Source organism: Lonchura striata, chromosome 6 (genome assembly GCF_046129695.1).
Source record: "Lonchura striata isolate bLonStr1 chromosome 6, bLonStr1.mat, whole genome shotgun sequence".
NCBI lineage: Eukaryota > Metazoa > Chordata > Aves > Passeriformes > Estrildidae > Lonchura > Lonchura striata.
The window spans coordinates 68,361,165-68,383,446 of NC_134608.1; the positions used below are offsets into that span (position 1 = coordinate 68,361,165).

At 50.9% G+C, this 22,282-nt stretch overlaps 1 protein-coding gene across 1 annotated transcript in view; it reads right to left on the reverse strand.

Annotated features, from left to right (window-relative positions):
* The window catches only part of LOC144246561 (uncharacterized), a 1,050,450-nt gene that overhangs the window by 191,213 nt on the left and 836,955 nt on the right, over positions 1–22,282 (reverse strand). Inside the window, exon 12 of the mRNA XM_077784471.1 lies at positions 19,189–19,597. Within this exon, the coding sequence (XP_077640597.1) occupies positions 19,189–19,597 (409 nt within the window). The remainder of the gene's footprint in view (positions 1–19,188; positions 19,598–22,282) is intronic.

The following is a 22,282-nucleotide window of genomic DNA, read 5'->3' on the forward strand; positions in this document are numbered from 1 at the left end:
CCTCTGGGGCTTTGTGCTCAGCCCTGAACATCAGGCCCTGAGAGGGAGCTGCAGAAACCTCTCCAGAGCTCCAAGTCAGAATCCAACTCCAAAGTTTCTCAGACTTTTAATGGGTCCCACTGAGGGACACGACTGAGAAAGTGTCCCCAGGCCCCAGGCAGAGCAGAGAACTGGAGGCACTGATGCCAGGTGGGGACAAAGAGAAGCCAAGTCTTGGTGCCCCGGGGCACAGCAGGGTCTGTGCCACCAAGGGCTGTGAGGAGACACCTTGTCCTGAGGCCCTGGGGCCTCCTGGCACAGCCCCAGCCAGGCTGGGCACTGTCAGCCCCTGGTCCTGCCCTCAGCATCCCTCCTAGCCCACATCCCAGTGGCCTCAAGGATCTGCTGGAAGGAGTCCCTGGGGAGCCTTGGTCAGGAATGGCCCTGGGGGCTCCTTCATTCTCCCAAGAACTGCAGGTTTTTCAAAGGACTTTGGGTTTGGCTTTTGCCTTGGAGTCTTGGAGAGTTTTGTGTAATCATGGCCTCCAATTATCTGCTCTAATTAGTCCCTGGAGAGACTTTGTCAGTAAGAACACTCAGTGGGGCCCATTAATGCTTCAAGGTACTTCAGTTCTTTTCAGGTATTTGGTATTTCCCTTTTGCTACAGACTCTGTGGGAGGTTTGTGCAATCATGTCCCCAATTATCTGCTTTAATGAGTCCCTTGAGAGCTTTGTACTGTACTCAGTGGGGCTCATGAATACTTTGAGATACTCAAGGTTTTTAAGGTACTTTGGATTCTCTTTTCCACACTGAGTCTCTGAGAGGTTTTTGTGCCATCCTGGCCTCCAGTTCTCTCTTCCAAGGAGTCCATGTGGAGCCTGTGTTAGAGATGGACCTCAGTGTGTCCCATTAATGTTTTGTGACACTTTGGGTGTTTCCTCTGCCTTTGACTCCTGGAAAGGTTTGTGCAATCTCCTCTCAGGCCCTGAGGTTCAAGGGCTCAGGTCCTAATGCACCACGGGGCTCATTAGGACCAAGAAAGTCCTGACAAACCATGGCTTTGCCTTGATTTCTCTCTTGTCTGGGTCAGTTCATCAGGAAGTTTCTTTAGTGGTTTTGGTTTGCCAATTTGAGATTTCTCAGCCAATGCATCAATTAGTGTGGAGGGTTCAGTGCTGGCCAATTACCAGTGCACTCACTGGAATATACTTACTAAGTTCCTACTCTAAGATCAGGTTAGGAGAAAGGCAAAGTGGACTAAAACTTTAAGAGAATAAAGAAAAGTTTGTTAACAGTAACTAAAAGAAAGAATAATAAGAATCAGAACAAAACTTTCAGAACAGTTCTCCTCTTCTCAATGTAATCTCTTCTTCCTTAGTGACAATGTAAAGAGTCAAAATCTAAAATTTTCAGTGAGTTTACCACATCTAGGATAGTCTTTCTTCAGTTCACTTAGGGAGAGAAGTTCCTCTTCTTAATGTTATGGAGACTTCTCCACAAGAAAACATTTATGTCATGGCTTTTCATTTCCACTAATAACATCTACTTGGAAAGATCTGCAATCATTATGTCCATGCCATTTTTTCACAGTTTTCCCACAGCTGTGTTTAGGGGCCATGTCAATTTATAGGGTATTAGTTTAAAGATGAGCTGTTTAAGAGCAAAGGCTCTCTTCATCTCTTTCTGAAATCATCTCTGGGAACAGAGATCTTCTCTCCCTGAGGGCACAGGGTCTCATCACTCTACTCTTTGGCTGTTCAGACTTCTCATGGGATCACAGCTACTGCAACATTTGCTTACTTTAGCATGGAGGCCTTTGCTGAACAAGTCATCTCCCCATAGTTTTCAATGTGTAATAGGGAAAAGGAGAGTCTGATGTATCAATGACATCCTTCTCCACAGCTTTAGCAGAGGATTCCAGCCCCAAGATTAAGGCATCTCCTCATCCCTCCCATCTGGGACTCAACTTCCTCTTCCCTGACCTCGGTGTGTTTGTGTTGCTCCTCTGTGTGCCTGCCCTGTGTCCTTTTCTCTCACTGGAGGGAGGATGGCAGCACTGGAAGGGTCAATATCTGCTCGGGGCTGCAGATGGTTCCGTGAGCCCATCCAGGCTTGTTGGCCAATTCTTATTTTGGCCATGGTTCCTGAACATGAAGACCAGTTCTTTTCCATAGGAATGAAGGGACAGAGTCCCAGTGTTTTAGGGGTGGATGAGAGGTGACCATCAGAGAGCTCCCAGATTTTTTTTTAAGAGATACACCCACAAATAGGAAATTTTTTAGGGAGGGTACCAATTTTGGCAATGGACATCTGAAATAACAGACTTTTTTTTCCATACAGAGAAGTGTTCCAGGAGCTGATGAGAGGCAGCCCTTGACATCCAAAAATCAGCCAGACCTGCCAGGTGGCCCCTGGCAGCATAAGCCAGCCAGACCTGTTCCATGTTCCCTCAGTTCCATGGGGCCCCACAGTGTCCCAATGGTCCCTTGCTTCCAGGAGGCCCTGAGGTGTCACAATGCCCCCTTGGTGACACCAGGCCCTGAAGGGTCGGAATGGTCTCCATGTTTCCATCAGGCCCCACAGAGTCATAATGGTCTCTGGGCCCATGAAGCCCCGCGGTGTCACCGTGGCCCCTTGGTTCCATGGGCTCCAGTGGTGCCACAATGATCCCCTTGGTTCCATGAGGTGCCCACAGTGTCACAGTGATCTCCATGAGAAGGAAAGCACCGAGCCCCAGTGTGGCGGGGGCAGCCACCAGAGGCCAAGGCCAGCCAGACTTGATGGTACTGAAAAATTTTGGCAGGGAGGGGAGGGGAGGGGAGGGGAGGGGAGGGGAGGGGAGGGGAGGGGAGGGGAGGGGAGGGGAGGGGAGGGGAGGGGAGGGGAGGGGAGGGGAGGTACATGAGTGCCATAACTCAGGAAGCCAAGGCCAGCCAGACTTGTGATTCCTGGCATCATTTTTCTGGAAGCTATCCTTGGATATAGGGAGTTATGGAGGCAGATGCCAAATTTTGGCCATGGGTGCCTGGCTGAGATGGATGCCTTTTGCCCATAAGCAAGAAAAGCATATCGATGCAGTGTCTGAAAAGCAGATGAGGTGGCCCCTGGATGGCCAAGACAGCCAGAGCTGTTTCTATTGGCAGATTTCATCAGGGAACAATCTTTCCATATAAGGAAATCAGGGGAAGGAATCCCAGTTTTGACCATAGGCCCCTGGAGCAGAAGGACAGTTCTCTCCCATAGGATGATGAAGAAAAGAGTCAATTGTGACCCAGGGGTCCCATGGAACCAAGGGGCCATGGTGACAAAGCAGGGCCACGTGGATCCAGTGGTCCATTGTGACACTGTGGATCCAAGGAGACCATGGAGACACCCCCAGAATCTCAAGGAACCAAGGAGTCCATGGCGACCCAGCGGGGCTGCATGGAGCCAATGGTCCATGATGACACTGCCCATCCAAGGAGGCCAGTTGGACACTGTGGAAGCTCATGGAGCGAGGTGGCCATTGTGACACTGAAGAACTTCATGACACCAAATATCCATGGAGACACAGCAGGGCATCATGGAACCCAGGAACTGCTGTTGGCAGTGCGGAAACTCCTGGAACCAGGGGTTGTTGTGACACTGCAGAACCAACACAGCTGCTGCACCTTGTCCCCTGGCCTGCACAGCTCCTTGGGAGGCATGGCAGGAGCAGCACCCTGAGAGCCTCGGGAAGGCCCTCTGGGATCCCTGGCACACACTGCCAGGGGCTGGAATTCTAGTTCCCAACCAGGAAAAATGTTCCTGACCTTGAAGGAAAAGCTCTTATGGAAGAGTCAAAAGCCAAGTGGAGCAAGATCCTACAGTGACATTTCACTGCCAGCCTTCCTAACTTCACCCATGGTTGTTGCATCTCATTGATTGGGAATGAAATCAGGGCAGGGTCTTTGGTGGGAGCTGTCCTGGGTCAAGGGAGACACAGAGAGAGAAACAGAGCAGGCAAAGGAAGGCAGGAGAGAAAGGAAGTGTTTTGGTTTGGAAAGATAGGTGTTTGCGAAGGAAGGCAGGTGCCTCCCCTGAAATGAAAAATGTAGACTCTTTCTTTCAGAATTGGTATAAATTTGAAATTAATAGGGGCTCTCAGGTAAAAATATGGGAGCAGGAATAAAAGTTTTTTATTAGGGAAAAAAATGAAAATATGAACAATGCAGTGAGCCAAAACAACACTGAGAGAGCCAGAATACAACCTGACACTCTGTTGGACAGGGTGTTGGCTGCAGTCCAATTGGAACTGTGGGTGCAGTCCTCCAGGAGTGTGGTTCTGTTGAAGTGATCCTGTAGAAAAAGGAGTCTTTCCTCTGAAGAGGAAGAGGAAGAGGCAGCTGTTTCTCTGGGAAAATCCAGCCCAGAAAAGTTGTGTTGGTGGGCCAGAATCTCAAGACTAGATGCAGGTAGGAATGCTTGGCTCCTCCCCCTGGGCGGAACATCTCACAATGGGATGTTACAGTTCTTATCAGTCATGCTGTGACATTCAATAGCCCATTATCAGCAGATGTCTCCCCTGAGGGAGGATTGCTTGTGGAAGAGATAAGGAAAAACTGCCCACTTAACACAGGACAACTGCCATACAGATGGCAAATAGAACACATCTTACTTTTCAGTCTGGGACAGGAGGACACAAAATAAGCTGAGAAGGCGGCACTCTGAAAAGCAAATCAGAGCTGACAGAAAAGGAATGGGACAGAAATCAATAATTCTGATAGTTTTATTTATTATCAAAATAAATCACACCCACCCAGCCCCACACAATCCTGATCCCACAACCTCAAATTTGGATCTCACTTCTCCCAATCACCTTCCAACCACATCTCACCCTGGAGGCTGTGGAATTGAATAATTTTGGCATGGGGCTGAGGTGGGAACCAGCCATTTTGAGGTGGGATTGAGCAATTTTGTGATTAGATTCAGGGGTTTCCACTGCGATTGAATCATTTTGAGGATACAGACAAATCCACCTTGACATTTGGAGTGCAAAGATATGGAGAATACTACCAGATATCCCCCAAGAACCCACAAATCCTCCAGAATATGTTCCCAAACAATAAATTCCACCTCAAATACCTCTTAAATGGTGTGACTTTTGACATCTCTGGTCAATACTCTTTTTAGCCATTTTTCAGGTGTTTTTAAGTGATAAAGACAAATCAGAAGAAAATTAGGGCCAAACCAAAACCAGAGACCCCTTGAGCATCCCCCGGACACTGGACAAAACAAACTCAGCAGAAATTAAGCTTAACCCTCCAAAAAATGCCTTGAGGAAGATTTGCTCTTCTCACAAGTCACTTGCAATGGAAATGCAAACAAATCCCAAACATTAATAAACCAATAACAGAAGCAATTCTGTGGCAATTCCAAATTTCATCAGTTCCAGCACAGCTCCAGCTCAGATGCTGGCAGGTTCTGATTAAGGAAAAGTCAAAATTTGTCCCAATACAGATTATTAAAAGGAAGGGAAAGGTCTGTGTAGCTGTCACACAGGTGACAGTGACCAAGAAAATAATGCTTCTCCCCTCCCCAAGCCTGTGAATTCAGGAGTTATTTGGGAATTTAGCTACTTGAGCTGGGCTTCCTGTAGGACTTTTGGTAGCCTTGTTTTTCTCACTTTGGGGTGAATGATCCTTGTCAGTCTTGCTGGTATCATTTGGTTCCTTTCTTCCAGTGATTTTAACAAACTTGTCTAGGAAGGACAAGAAAATATTTTCTTTACACTGGCCACCCATAACAGCCATTTTCCTCATAAGTTCTCCCAAAAGTCACTCAGAGGAAGCTGCATCCAAGTTTCCAAGAGTTCCTCCAGAAAGAACCACAAGCTCCTCAGAGGAGGGAACCAGGCTGTTGTCAAAGACACTTGGGGTCAGACAACAGTGCCCTGAACTCACTGTGCCAAAATAATGTTACAATCTGGATAATAAAATTGTTAGAGAGATTCTTCTGCCCCATTTCAGGTTCTAACAAGACCAAATCCAAAATGGTTTTTATTGAACAGTAAATGTGAAGTAGAGAAAATATGCAAAGAAAGAGAAAAGGGGGGAAAGCAAGGGGGTGACAGGGACAGAAATCTCCCCTGGGTCAGGGCAAGTGTGACATTGTCCCCTGTGTGCGTGGCCTTCCCAGGGTGGGGGTTTTACACCGGAGCCAGTTTGGGTAAGGGGGGTGGTGTTCACCCCCCACCCCGAGCAGGGATTGCCTCACTGTTTCAGGTTACAATGACAGATGTAACCAAAAGTGTTTTCAGTCTCCATCTCCATAAACTCTTATCAACAGGTGGGGCAGTGTTCTTTATCTTCCATGGCTCAGCCCTGATAACGCCCTCCAGGGGCCATCTTCTGTTAATGGGCCATTCAGTGTCACTGCAGCACTGATAAAATTACATCATCCCATTGTGGGATGCTCCGCCCAGGGGGAGGAACCAAGCATTCCTGCCTGGATATAATCTCACCATTTGCAACACCACAACCACCTTGCCTACTGCATTCCCAGAGGACAAGAGCTCCATAACCACCACTGGACCTTCAGAGAAAGACCAGACCCTTCTACAGGATCACTGCTTTGACAGAATCACGTTCATCACTCCAGCCGGACTGCAGCCACCATTTCATCAGACTGCTACCACCACCCTGAGCATTGTGGTGTCAGGTTATATTCTGACTCTGTCAGATTAAGCCAGTGTTTCTGTATCATTGCCTTGATCTTAATTTTCTTATTCAATTATTCTGGCTTAGACTCTCCCCCTGGTTTGCCTTCAAACCAGTACAAAACTCACTGTGCTCATCCCTTGTTTTCCTCCCAAAACAGGATTTCCCGTACCCAAACGTTCGCCAGATGGAGGAGAAGGTTGCAAGGAAAAGGAAGATGCCCTGTGACACCGAGGCAGGTGAGGAGGAAGTCAGTGCCCCTTTCTCCCTCTCTCCTGCTCCATCTCCCAGCCCAGCCTGGCCCCCGGCTGCAGGACAGCCCCGCTGCCGGTGCCCTCCTGCCGGAGATGCTCTGGGGGGATCTCCTTGCCCTTCCTTGTGGCACGGAGGCAAATCCCATCCTCTCCTTGTCCTTCCTCCCCCAGAGCAGGAGCTGAGGATGGAGACTAGGAAGGAGAAATCCCTGCAGCAGAACCTCATGGAAGAGGCTATTTTGAGCGGCTCCACAGTGGAGGAATCCAATAGGAAGGAAAATCACTGGAGATCCCACCGGAGGAGGGGCTACATACCCAGCCCAGGGTGCTCTGAGGAAGAAAGGCCCACTCTGGGTCAGGAAGGTGGGCAGAGCTTCAGCCAGAGCTCGGAGCTGGTGGTGCCTGAGAAGCTTCATGATGGGGAGAAGCCCTACAAGTGCTCAGAGTGTGGGAAGAACTTCAGGCAGAGCAACAATCTGAAATGACACCAGATGATTCACACTGGGGAATGGGCCTACGAGTGTGGGGAATGTGGGAAGGGATTCAGCTGGAGCTCCCAACTCATCATCCACCAGCGCATCCACACTGGGAGAGGCCCTACGAGTGTCCCCAGTGTGGGAAAACGTTTCACACCAGCTCCAATCTCATCCTCCATGAGCGGATCCACACTGAGGAGAGGCCCTTCCGCTGCCCCGAATGTGGGAAGGGCTTCAAGCGCACCTCCCACTTCATCACCCACCGGCGCATCCACACCGGGGAGAGGCCCTACGAGTGTCCCCGGTGTGGGAAGAGCTTCACCCAGAGCTCTCACTTGACCAGGCACCAATGGACGCACAGGTAAGGGAAGCCCTGTGAGTGCCCCAACTGCAGGAGGAGCTTCGTGCACCGCTCCAGCTTCATCCCCCATTAAAAAACCCAAATTCGGAAGAGCCATGGTGATCCCTGTTCCCTGTGATCCATGCTGGGAAGACACCTGTCCCTTTTCCTGCCCCTGCCAATGACCTGATATGGGATTGAAGGACATGAGGGTCTGGCCATGGCCCTGTCACTACATTCACTCCCACCTCAGGTCATTGCCAGGGGCAGGAAAGGGACTCTCTCTCTTTCCCTGAGGAGAAGCGTGTGTTTTCCAGTTAGCAGGAAACACATGGCCAGGAAGAGACAGTCATTGATGTTGAAATTTTCCCTGTAAATAGTTTTTCTTATCCCTTCTGTTGTCAATATTGTTTCTGTTCCTGTTTGTTCTTTATCTTGTTGCTGTTCCCAGTAAATTATTATTTTACCTTCCTGGGATCTTTGCCTTTTGTGCTTTCCATGGGAGACGAGAGGGCAGCAAGTGGCAGCGCGGTTTTAGCTGGAGCAGGAAATTGGGGAATCCCATTCCTGAAGCCCAGCCCGTGGAAACCGAGCATCCCAGCTGGTGCCAGCCCTGGTGGCCATGGCAGCAGCCTTGGGAATGGGTCCCTGGCTGGGGCTGAGGGAACCTCTTCACTCTGGTGCCCAGGGACAGGAGTGGAGGGAGCGGCTGCAGCTGAGTCGGGGCAGGCTTAGGTTGGATCTCAGGAAAAGGTTTTTGCCCAGAGGCTGCTGTGGCACTGCCCAGGCTCCCCAGGGAAGGGTCACAGCTCCAGGGCTCTCTGAGCTCCAGCAGTGTTTGGACAGCGCTGCCAGGCCCAGGCTGGCAGTGTTGGGGTGTCCTGTGCAGGGCCAGCAGTTGGACTCGAGGATCCTGATGGGTCCCTCCCAGCTCAGCCAATTCTGTGGTTCTGGGATCCATGACCCTGGGGATGGGAGTGCCAATGGTTGCCATGGCAACGGGCTCCAGGCCTGAGCTGGTGTCCATGGCAACCACCCCTGGCATGGGGTCTCCATGGAGCTGCCCAGGGACTGACCATAGCAACAGGGGCTGGGGATGGTTGCCATGGAAACTGACCATAGCAACAGGGGCTGGGGATGGTTGCTATGGAAACTGACCATAGCAACAGGGGCTGGGGATGGTTGCCATGGAAACTGACCATAGCAATGGATCCTGATGAGGTTTGCTGTGGTAATCCAGGGAATCTCTCTGGCTGCCCTGGCAGGTCTGGGACCCTGGCAAGGGGATCAGGAACCCCATGTACAGAGCCCCAAGAGACACTGTCTCTGATCTCTGTCCATGGACAAGTTTTCAATCTCACAGGATAAATTACGAGCTCTGAGTATTTGATATAAGTAATAATTAGTGTGACATGGGTGCAAAAGTAGAATTTTAGGATTCTAGATAAAGGGTTCAGAGGAGGCAAGATGGAGGAAATTGGTTGTGCCTTGTCCTTTTTCTTCTTCATGCCTTCCATGTTTCACTGTAGTGTTGGCATTTTTCTATTGGTTTCCACTGGGGACACACTGTTCAATGTAGGTGATAGATATTGGCACGTTATTGTAAATATAGCACAGGTAGTTTCTGGTATATAATGTTTGTAACATCCCACTGAGGGCAGAACCCCTCACGCTGTCCTGCAGGACAGACCTGCGGCAGAGCAGCTGAACATGTTATAGATAAGTAATAATAAACAATCTTGAAAACCAGCACAGATGAATTATGGCGTCTTCTTTGGCAGTGGGGCTGAAAGACAGCAACTTTCTACAATTTCAGGATCATTTAAATACCACAGTTTCTGACATAAATGGCATCCCTGGGTGGGCTCGAACCACCAACCTTTCAGTTAACAGCCAACAGTTTGCCTAGTAAGGATCAGATTTTTTGACATGCACTCAGAGGGGTTCCATGGGGACTTTCTAAGTGTCCCCAGGCTGCCAAAGAACCGGGATGTCACAGGGGCTCCTGTCATGAGCAGGGTGGGAGCTTTAGGCAAAGTTCATTAGAGAAGCTCCTGTCACGTCAGGAGGTACAGAAAAAAAACCCAATATCCCCTATAGATCCCCAAATACCTCCAAGGACCTCCAGGGTTTCTGAACTCCTTTTGTGAGAGAAGCCTCGGAGCAGCAGGTTCCAATCCCTGTCCCTGACTTTTCAAGAGCTCATATGTAAACAGTTATAAAGGTGAAATAAAACCTTTATAGAATTTGTCCTACCGGACTAAGAATGGCAAACCAGTGTTGGGTTTTTCCTTTCTGTTCATTCCTTATCATTGGCTGATTATTGTCTGTTGATCCCTTATTTTGGGAGGATGATCAGAGCTGCTGCTCTTGGAGAAGGGAGTCTCCACTGCTGCTGCCAGAGCCCAGCCCAGAGCTGCTTCTTCTGTCATGGGGTGAGCCTCTGCTCCTGAGAACAGCCACTAAACTGGGACCTTATTAACACCTGCCCCACTAAAAGAGAGACCTATACCTGTCTTCTCTGGTGTCCAGGATCCTGAGCTGGGATCTCCCTGCCCTGCTTGGAGCCCCTCACCCCCTGCCTGCCAAGACATCCTGCCAGCCCAGCTTGCTGCTTTCTGAGAGTCCTGCTGGAGGCACCTCCACAGAAGGCTTTTTTCCACCTTCACTGGCAGACCTGTCTTGTAAACCAAGACCAGTTTTGGCGCCTGTCCTGGTTTGTAAGATAAGCTTGTATTCTATTGGCCATCTGTTGGAGGTTGGGCAGGTTTGTTATCTCTTCCAAGAACAATGGTTTGCTCTGAAGAGGTAATGGTTTGTTAATGGGCCATTGACTGATTCAATGCAGGCCTGGTAACGTAACACCATCCCATTGTGAGATGCTCCACCCAGAGGGGGAAGCCAAGCACTCTTTTATTGTATAAAGGGGTAGCTTTTGGGAGACAGAGCAGCTCTCTCTTTGCGGGATTTCCCAGAGAAGCAGCTCCTTCGGCAGGACTCCCGAGAGAAGCGGCCGGAGCGCGGTGAGGCAGCGGCGGCGGAGCTCGGAGGCGGCCCCGGCGCAGAGGAAGACCGGCCCAACTGCCACCAGATCTTCAGAGAAAACTATACCCTTCTAAAGATCACCACTTCAGCTGCAATTCATCAGCCACTGCAAGAGGAGCAGCTATCATTTCAACCGGACTGCTACCAACACCCCGAATCCTCAGGTTGTGGACTTTATCACTAGTTTTGTTTGTACCAATTGCATTTGCCTTTTTAAATTGTTATCTAGTTTTCTCCTAGTAAAGAATTGTTACTCCCATTCCCATATCTTTGTCTGAGAGCCTTTTAATTTAAAAATCCTAGTAATTCGGAGGGAGGGGGTTTACCTTCTCCATTGCACAGGAGGCTTTTGCCCTCCTTCACAGACTCCTGTCTTGTCAAACCAAGACACTTTCTGGAAATGTGTCCATCCTCCCTGGACCCCTTTGTTTTTAAGGGCTCTTCCCTTAAAAAATCAGGACATGATTCAGTACTCCCCAAATCAGCATCCTAAACAGGCCAAAGTCTGCCCTTCCTAATTCCAGTGTGGAAGTTTTGTTGCTGCCCCTCCTTCTGTCACAGATCATTTAAAACTTGATTATTTCATGGTCACTGTGCCCCAGGCAGCCTCTGACCCCCACATCTGCCACCAGCCCTTCTCTCTTTGTCAACAGCAGCAGACAGAGCTTTCCTTGGGAGTGGAGTGTTACCAAAAATTGGGTAAAACAGAAAACTCCTTAACACCAGTGCAGCATTAAGAAGCAGCATTCTTTATTCAGCTGGATGCACGGGGGACAGTTCCTCCCAAAGCTGAGCATGCTGAGTACAGGAAAGTTTCTGTTCATATTCTCTATTTTGCACACATATTCATTGATTGTCCCGGACTAAACACACATGTGATAATCATTGCCCCAGAATCATTAACATATTTCTCCTCCCCTTTACCCATGTGTTCTTCTGTCCTGGTGGTCCCTTGTGGTTGTGGACCCCAATGTTCCCGAGGGCCTGGCTGAGCTGGCAGGACACTGAGGCTGGTGAACTTCCAGTTCCCCTTGTCCCACAATGGGCATTGTGTGGTTTCCATAGGCCTGGGATTTTGGAGAACAAGATCCAGGTGTCAGCTCACCTGGTGGAGACAATTTATCATCTGGTAACAAGAGGTCACAGAGTGATCTATGACATCGCCTGAGTGATCTATGACAGAATGGTCCATGGCATCATACAGTGGTTTATGTGAGGTCACCAAAAACTATGACATCATAGGCCATCTCTGTGACATCACAGAGCAAGCTTTGACATGACAGAACAGAACTCTGAAATCACAGAGCAGACTGTGACATCACAGAGTTCACTGTGACATCAGAGACCAGCTGTGTGACATTAGAGGTTGGGCTGTGACATCACAAAGAAACTGAGACATCTCAGAGTGGCTGAGACATTACAGAATGGGCTGTGACATCCCAGAGGGGCTGTGTGACATCCCAGAGGGGCTCTGTGACATCCCAGAGGGGTTGTATGACATCCCAGGAGGGCTCTGTGAGGTCACTGGGTTGGTCACTCCACCCCAGCTCCCCTTCACAGTTTCTCCCAACAAGTCCAATGCTGTTCATGCCCAGCGGGGTCCCTGCCCCCCGGTATCCCCCCGGTACCCTGGAGCCACAGCCTCCACCAAAGGATGTTCCACAGGATCCACCCTGACACGGGGAAAAGGGTCCAGGGGTGTGTGACCAGGACATCAAGGACGTGGATTATCCAGGTCCCTGTGGCCTAGGTTGGGTGACCTAGGGCAGTAAAGATGTCTGGCAGCTGGAGCAGGGTTAGGGAAGGGCCTCCAAGGTGGGACTGGAGCCCTTGGGCTGTGAGCAGAGGCTGAGGGAGCTGGGCTTGTCCAGCCTGGAGCAGGGAAGGCTGAGGGGCTCCTCATCCCAGCCTGACAGTGCCAGCGAGGAGGGGATGGAGAACACAGAGCCAGGCTCTTCACCGGTGGCCTGGTGGGAGACAAAATCCAATGGGAGGAAGGGGAGATCAGCCAGGCCAGGAGGAGACGAAACGAGTCAGGCTGGTTTCAGCATTTCCTCAACACCAAAAGCAAGCTGACCTCCCTTCTCCATCCACCACTGACAGCTTTGCAAATCAGGAATTGTTTGAGCTGGTTTTCCCCCACTCCAGGATGAGCATCATGATACAAAAATTTAATTGTGTTTATATCTATCACAGAACCACGTTTATCTAAAATAAATTTATTATGGAAATCACTTGTGGATGGTGCACTCATGAGACACTGCTGGGGTGTTGAACATAGGTCAGGGAAGAGCGTGATTGTTATTAAATTGTGTCCTGTTTAACTATGGTCTGTTGGCCATGAAGAGAAACTTTCTGTGCCTCTGAGTCTCACCAGTTCCTGACCCCAAAGGACACAAACCTGAAGAATTGTGGTTCCCACTCCAGTGGTGGCACTTGGAGCTCCCTCCATCCCCAGAGCAGAGCTCCCTTGTCCCAGAAAGTCCCCAGCAATACAGGGATGAAGGAAGCAGGAAAGGCTGTGGGGATCAGGGGCAGGGCACAGCCAGGGATTTGGGGTGGTTGTGAGCCCAGGGCAGGACCCGGCCCTTGGCCTTGGTGAACCGCATCCCATTGTCCTGGGCCCATGGCTCCAGCCTGTCCAGATCCCTCTGCAGAGCTTCCTGCCCTCCAGCACAGCCACACTCCCACCCAGCCTGGGCTCACCTGGAACTGCCTGAGGGTGCCCTCGATGGCCTCGTCCAGATCAGCAATAAAGAGATTTCACTGACCTGGCCCCAGTCCTAAGCCCTGGGGACACCCCTGAATGTGACTCCATTCCTCAGCTGCTCTGAGTGCCAGGGCTTGGATGAGGGAAATTGTGGGGTGGGGGTAGGGGCAAAGTGTTATTGATTGTCAGCCATGAAGGGTCTTGATTTTTATATCTGTTCAGACTGCATTAGAAGGTGCTGGGGGTCAATATCAATTGGACTCAGCTGATATCAATCTATAAACACGAAAAGAAAACAGGACAAACCAATTCTCTCTTCCTAGTTTTCAATACAGTCTCTTCACTTTGAATACACTTTGGAAATCTGTCTAATTAACCACAGAAGAACTGAAAACTTAAATGATTCCCAGGGGCTTTTCTTGTTTTGGCATTTTGAACAAATGTTTATGAGCTTTTCTCACTGAATTCCTGAACTAAGGAGCTCAAGAAAGGAAAGGCCTCTGGAGTAGGAAAATTCATCACCAACCCCGAAGTGGCTGAGGATGCATCCCCATCAGAGCAGCAATGAGCAGAAATGGGCACAGCTCTGTGGCTGCCCCAGCTCTGGGATGGGCCCTGGGCCTGGAGCAGGAGCAGCTCTGGAGGGCCCCAGGGCCGGGGCTCTTGTGCTGGCCTGGGCAGATGGGATGGCAGGAGGGGCTGCAGAGCTCTCAGCACCTCAGGCAGAGGGGAGCAGGGCAGCCAGGGAGCTCCTTTGGCCTTGGCCAAGCCCCTTCCCCCATGGTGGGGCTGAGTCCTGGCTGAGCTGCAGCTGCTGCTGTGCCCTTGGCAGGGGCTGAGGCCGTGGGGCAGTGCCCAGAGCAGCCTGGGCTGAGCAGAGCTGTGGGGCCAGAGCCGGCTGGGCTGTGCTGGGGAGAGGCCCTTGGTGCTGCCCAGAGCTCAGGGCAGCTGGCAGAGCTGGCAGGGAGCTGGGCTGGGCTGGGAGAGCCTGGCACAGGAACCATCAGTGTCCATCTCAGCCTGGCTGAGCGGGCAGGGGCAGGACTCAGCCCAGGCCTTGTGGGGCAGGGCCAGCGCCTGGGCAGGCATTGAAAACAGGCAAGAGCCCGAGAGAGGAGGCTGCTCTGTGCCCTTGGGGCACGGACAGAGCAGGGAGGGGCCCAGGACATTTGCCAGCGCCAGCCTCTGTCTGTGCCAGCCCTGGGCAGCCCTGGCTGCTGAGCCCAGCTCTGCCCTGGGCTGAGTTTGGCTGTGGCCCAGCTCCATCCTCCTGCGGGGCTCAGGGCCTGTTCCCGGCCATGGCCAGCCCTGGCCGCCTCTCTGCTGGCCCAGAGGCCGGCAGAGCCCGGGCAGGGCTGTCTGTGCAGCCCCACAGGTGCCACGGGCTCGGCAGGAGCTGGCAGAGGCTGCCCAGCAGGGAGGCCATGGGGCACAGAGCCCCAAGGCTGCCCAGGGCCCCACGGCACAGGGGCCGTTCCCAGCCGCAATGCTCCTGTCCTGGGCTGGGCTGCACAGGGGCTGTGGCACCATGGCTGGGCCAGCACAGGGCCACAGAGGGGCCACGCAGCCGCTGCCGGGGCTGGCAGCAAGGCCGGGCACAGACAAGGAATTGCTGAGCATGGCCTGTGCTGGCCAGGGCTGCCTGTGCCAAAGGCAGAGCTCAGCTGCCCTTGGGGGCTGCAGGAACACTCAGGAGCCCAAAGAGCCTCCATGGCTGTGCTGGAGACCAAGGCTGGAGCAGGGAAACGCAGGGCTGCTGTGCCATGGGGAGGGCATGGAATTCCAGCACACACCTCAGCTCTCTGATGGTCCCGGCACCGTGCTGGGCCCTGTTCCAGACTGGAGCAGAGCAGATGTTGATGGCACAGGAGCCCTGCGGGGCTGGCAGGGACCTGCAGCTTGCAAGGTGCTCTGCTCTCCCTCAGCTCCTCTCTGAGAGATCCAATCCCAGCTCGGCACCTCAGGGCACAAGTGGCACTGCCTGTTCAAGGGCACACAGCTGATGTCTGCCTGGAAAGGGACACAGGTGTTATTACTCGTACATTTCACTTTATAGAAGGACAGTTTTATTATCTGTGTCATTTAAGAAACACAAAAGTTTTCTGTCCAGGAACAGGGATATCCTGGGAGGGTACTGATGAGAAAAGGACAAGAAATACTGATCTTCCCATCTTCTTGCGTCACCAATATTCTGTTTATTACATCATCTCCCTCTTCCTTCAGGGGTTTCCAGCTCTCCTGTTAAAATTGCCATGTCTAAAGACATCTCTTCAATTGACCAGCTGGATCTATGTTCTTCCCTTTGCTCCCAAATTTCCTCCTCTAGGTGCTCTCTTGTCATTCAAGAGCCTCTCAACTGACTGGTTTAATGATTTGAGCTTTAGGGAGTTGCCTAATCTTTCTGAAGTTGAAATAAATTTCACATTAGTCAACCACTTACTTAGATTTATATCGATCACAGAATTGCCTTTTCTTATGTCTTTGTATAAAACTGTTTATCTACAGAAATCACTTTGGTGTGGGGGACTGTCAGATGCTGCTGGGATATCACAGAGAGCTGAGGGAAGAGCTGTGATGGTTATTAAACTGTTCCAATGTTCAACTCCTGTTTGTTGGCAAGAAACCTTTCTGTGCCTCTGAGTGTGACCATCCCTGAGCCCAAAGGACACAAACCTGATGAGTTGTGGTTCCCACTGCAGGGGCACTTGGGCCTGGGCTCTGCACAGGAGAGCTCTTCATCCACTTTCCCTCTTTTCCTCCCTCTGGCCATGGAGGGAGCTCCTGACTTCAGCCTGTGACTCGTGTGTGCAAAGAGCAAATCTGGTCAGAATCGGGGCAGGGAGGGTTTGGAGGGACCTTGGGATCTGTGCTGGGCACAGAAGGTGTTTTCCATTGCTCTGAGACTGTCTGCTGTTGCACAGTGGATTGAGTATCCAGCAGAGGAATGACTGTTGCATTTGATGGAGCTTTGCCTTCTCTTGGCTTTGTTGGCTGGCAAGAAATGAACATCCTTCTGTGTCTGGAGCAGCTCCTTCTCCAAGGAAAGCAGGTGGGAGTTGGAGCCAAGGAGCTGAAACCTGCAGGTGCAGCCTGGGCTGGAGGGAGCTCACATTTGCACAAGGCTGCTCTGAGTGCCAGGGCTGGGATGGGGGAAATGGTGGGGTGGGGGTAGGGACAGAGTCTGATGGATTGTCAGCCACAAAGGCTCTTGATTTTCATATCTATTCCAACTGCATAAGGAGGTACTTGCATTCAGTGTCAATTGGAGATTGCACATATCACTGCATTAACTAAAAAATCAAAATGGGACCTAAAAAATGGTTTCTCACTCCCTGTGTAAATAAAATTCATTCATTTCAAATACCCTAATGGAATTCACCTAACCAACCAAAAAGGATTTGAAAGCTTAAATTGAATTATTCCCAGAGGCTTGGCTTGTTAAGGTGTTCTGAATGTTAATGAGCCCTGGGGCACTGAATTCCGGAACTGAAGAGCTGAAGACTGAAGAAGCCTCTGGAGCAGGAAAATTCAGCAGCAGCCTCCAAGTTGCTGAGGATGTCAGCAGCCCCCACTGAGGCCATCCCTGCCCAGAGGCCCTGGGGGAATGGGCAGACAAGGAGAGCGTCCCTGGGGCTGGGGCAGCAGAACTCAGAGGCACCAGTGGCTCCAGCTGGGAAATGGAGTGTGGGATGGGGCTGTGAAAGCCCTGCCTGAGCTGTGCCAAGCAGGACAGACAAACCCTGACCCCCATCCACTAAAAAACTCTCTCAAGGAGACATTTGAAAGGAATGACAATAATCTGTATCCTCTGAGTTGGATGCACTGGAGCAATACTATCAAGAGTTTCTCAGGAGCTCTAAGCAACAAAACAGACTTTACTGGGAAATTTAGAAAATCAGTGAAACTTTGGCAAACATTTTAATATGGCATTCAATCAACAAAAAAAAAAAAAACTTCTCAAAGCATTATCATGGCCCATTCAACTTCACAAACTCTGAGCCTGTTCAATTTTAAGTTAATCAATATTTGCAAGAGTACAGAAATAGAAGAAGTAGATACAGAAAGAGAGAAAAATAAGATACAGAGAAGCACACACTCAGCTACCAACTCCTGTATTCCAGCAATGTTCAGGTGGAAATTCCAAGAGGAGGTAGGGTCAAGATGTGTGCTTGCCTTGCGGTCAGCCTTAAATACCCCTTGGTCTTCCTGGGCCCTTCCCCAGGTGGGACTTGGGGTCATTTGGTCACTCAGGAGCTGGGCTGGGGCTCCAGAGGTGGCTGTGGAGCATTGCCTGTGCTGTGCCAGGGACTGGCAGACACTGCTGGGCTGGGATAGAGGCTCTGGGGGGATTGGGGTTCCAGGGCAGGGCAGGGCTGGGGTTCCAGGGCAGGGCAGGGCGGAACCTGTCCCTTCCTCCCCTACACATGAAATGTTTCCAGCCAACAATCTCCTCCAGTCTGTCACAACAGTCAACATTGGAGGTGAAATCACAATATGGCCATTGCTATGGTCAGTTTCCATGGCAACCATCCCCGCCCCTGTTGCTATGGTCAGTTTCTATGGCAACCATCCCTACCCCTGTTGCTATGGTTAGTTTCCATCATAACCATCCCCAGCCCCTGTTGCTATGGTCAGTCCCTGGGCAGCTCCATGGAGACCCCATGACAGGGGTGGTTGCCATGGACACCAGCTCAGGCCTGGAGCCCGTTGCCATGGCAACCATTGGCACTCCCATCCCCAGGGTCATGGATCCAGAACCACAGAATTGGCTGAGCTGGGAGGGGCCCATCAGGATCCTCGAGTCCAACTGCTGGCCCTGCACAGGACACCCCAACACTGCCAGCCTGGGCCTGGCAGCGCTGTCCAAACGCTGCTGGAGCTCAGAGAGCCCTGGAGCTGGGACCCTTCCCTGGGGAGCCTGGGCAGTGCCACAGCAGCCTCTGGGCAAAAACCTTTTCCTGAGATCCAACCTAAGCCTGCCCCGACTCAGCTGCAGCCGCTCCCTCCACTCCTGTCCCTGGGCACCAGAGTGAAGAGGTTCCCTCAGCCCCAGCCAGGGACCCGCTCCCAAGGCTGCTGCCATGGCCACCAGGGCTGGCACCAGCTGGGATGCTCGGTTTCCACAGGCCGGGCTTCAGGAATGGGATTCCCCAATTTCCTGCTCCAGCTAAAACCGTGCTGCCGCTCGCTGCCCTCCCGCCTCCCATGGAAAGCACAAAAGGCAAAGATCCCGGGATGGGAAAAGAACAATTTACTGGGAACAGCAACAAGATAAAGAACAAACAGGAACAGAAAAAATATTGACAACAGAAGGGATAAGAAAAACTATTTACAGGGAAAATTTCAACATCAATGACTGTCTTTTCCTGGCCATGTATTTCCTCCTGTCGGGAAAGGACATCCTTCTCCTCAGGGGAAGAGAGAGAGGGAGTCCCTTTCCTGCCCCTGGCACTGACCTGAGGTGGGAGTGAATGTAGTGACAGGGCCATGGACAGATCCTCATGTTCTTCAATCCCACATCAGGTCATTGGCAGGGGCAGGAGAAGGTACAGGAGTCTTCCCAGCATGGATCACAGGGAACATGGTTAACCAGGCTCTTCCCAATGTGGGTTTTTTAATGGGGAATGAAACTGGAGTGGTGCACAAAGCTCCTCCTGCAGTTGGGGCACTCACAGGGCTTCCCTCACCAGTGTGTCCATTGGTGCCTGGTCAAGTGAGAGCTCTGGGTAAAGCTCTTCCCACACTGGAGACACTCGTATGGCCTCTCCCCAGAGTGGATGCGCCGGTGGGTGATGAAGTGGGAGGTGCGCTTGAAGCCCTTCCCACATTCGGGGCAGTGGAAGGGCCTCTCCTCAGTGTGGATCCGCTCATGGAGGACAAGATTGGAGCTGGTGTGAAACCCCTTCCCACACTGGGGACACTCGTAGGGCCTCTCCCCAGTGTGGATGCGCTGGTGGATGATGAATTGGGAGCTCCAGCTGAAGCCCTTCCCACATTCCCCACACTCGTAGGCCCATTCCCCAGTGTGAATCATCTGGTGTTGTTTCAGATTTTTGCTCTGCCTGAAGCGCTTCCCACACTCTGAGCACTTGTAGGGCTTCTCCCCATCATGAAGCTTCTCAGGCACCACCAGCTCCGAGCTCTGGCTGAAGCTCTGCCCACCTTCCTGACCCAGAGTGGGTCTTTCCTCCTCAGAGCACCCTGGGCTGGGTATGTAGCCCTTCCTCCAGTGGGATCTCCAGGGATTTTCCTTCCCGTTGGATTCCTCCACTGTGGAGCCACTCAGAATAGCCTCTTCCATGAGGTTCTGCTGCAGGGATTTCTCCTTCCTAGTCTCCAACCTCAGCTCCTGCTCTGGGGGAGGAAGGACAAGGAGAGGATGGGATTTGCCTCCGTGCCACAAGGAAGGGCAAGGAGATCCCCCCAGAGCATCTCCGGCAGGAGGGCACCAGCAGCGGCGCTGTCCTGCAGCTGGGGGCCAGGCTGGGCTGGGAGATGGAGCAGGAGAAAGGGGGAAAGGGGTACTGACTTCCTCCTCACCTGCCTCGATGTCCCAGGGCATCTTCCTTTTCCTTGCAACCTTCTCCTCCATCTGGCGAATGTCTGGGTATGGGAAATCCTGTTTTGGGAGGAAAACAAGGGATGAGCACAGTGAGTTTTGTACTGGTTTGAAGGCAAACCAGGGGGAGAGTCTAAGCCAGAATAATTGAATAAGAAAATTAAGATCAAGGCAATGATACAGAAACACTGGCTTAATCTGACAGAGTCAGAATATAACCTGACACCACAATGCTCAGGGTGGTGGTTACAGGCTGACGAAATGGTGGCTGAAGTCCTGTTGGAGCGAGGAACGTGATTCTGTCAAAGCAGTGATCCTGTAGAAGGGTCTGGTCTTCCTCTTAAAGTTCAGTGGTGGTTATGGAGCTCTTGTCCTCTGGGAATGCAGAAGGCAAGGTGGTCGTGGTGTTGCAAATGGTGAGATTATATCCAGGCAGGAATGCTTGGTTCCTCCCCCTGGGCGGAGCGTCCCACAATGGGATGATGTAATTTTATCAGTCCTGCAGTGACACTCAATGGCCCATTAAGAGAAGATGGCCCCTGGAGGGCATTATCAGGGCTGAGCCATGGAAGAGATAAAGAACACTGCCCCACCTGTTGATAAGAGTTTATGGAGATGGAGACTGAAAACACTTTTGGTTACATCTGACACTGTAACCTGAAACAGTGAGGCAATCCCTGCTCGGGGTGGGGGGTGAACACCACCCCCCTTACCCAAACTGGCTCAGGTGTAAAACCCCCACCCTGGGAAGGCCACGCACACAGGGGACAATGTCACACTTGCCCCGCCCCAGGGGAGATCTCTGTCCCTGTCACCCCCTTGCTTTCCCCCCTTTTCTATTTCTTTCCATCTCTCTCTCTACCTCACATTTACTGGTCAATAAAATTCACTTTGGATTTGGTCTCCTTAGCACCTTAATTGGGGCAGAGGCATCTCTCTAACAATTTTATTATCCAGATTCTGACATTATTTTGGCACAGTGAGTTCAGGGCACTGTTGTCTGACCCCAAGTGTCTTTGACAACAGCCTGGTTCCCTCCTATGAAGAGGTTGTGGTTCTTTCTGAAGGAACTCTTGGAAACTTGGATGCAGCTTCCTCTGAGTGACTTTTGGGAGAACTTATGAGGAAAATGGCTGTTGTGGGTTGCCAGTGTAAAGAAAATATTTTCTTGTCCTTCCTGGACTAGTTTGTTAAAATCACTGGAGGAAAAGGAGCAAATGATACCAACAAGATTGACAAGGATCATTCACCCTAAGTTGAGGAACACAAGGCTACTAAATCCTACAAGAAGCCCAGCTCAAGTAGCTAAATTCCCAAATAACTCCTGAATTCACAGGCTTGGGGGGAGCAGCATTATTTTCTTGGTCCCTGTCACCTTTGTGACAGCTACACAGACCTTTCCCTTCCTTTTAATAATCTGTATTGAGACAAATTTCGACTTTTCTGTAATCAGCACCGGCCAGCATCTGAGCTGGAGCTGTGCTGGAACTGATGAAATTTGGAATTGCCACAGAATTGCTTCTGTTATTGGTTTATTAATCTTTGGGATTTGTTTGCATTTCCATTGCAAGTGACTTGTGAGAAGAGCAAATCTTCCTCAAGGCATTTTATGTAGGGTTAAATTTTATTTCTGCTGAGTTTGTTTTGTCCAGTGTCTGGGGGATGCTCAAGGGGTCTCTGGTTTTGGTTTGGCCCTAATTTTCTTCTGATTTGTCTTTATCACTTAAAAACACCTGAAAAATGGCTAAAAAGAGTATTGACCAGAGATGTCAAAAGTCCCACCATTTTAGAGATATTTGAGGTGGAATTTATTGTTTGGGAACATATTCTGGAGGATTTGTGGGTTCTTGGGGGATATCTGGTAGTATTCTCCATATCTTTGTACTTCAAATGACAAGGTGGATTTGTCTGTAACCTCAAAATGATTCAATCCCACTGGAAACCCCTGAATCTAACCACAAAATTGCTCAATCCCACCTCAAAATGGTTGGTTCCCACCTCAGCCCCATGCCAAAATTACTCAATTCCACAGCCTCCAGGGTGAGATGTGGTTGGAAGGTGATTGGGAGAAGTGAGATCCAAATTTGAGGTTGTGGGATCAGGATTGTGTGGTGCTGGGTGATTGTGATTTATTTTGATAATAAATAAAACTATCGGAATTATTGATTTCTGTCCCATTCCTTTTCTGTCAGCTCTGGTTTGCTTTTCAGAGCGCCGCCTTCTCAGCTGATTTTGTGACC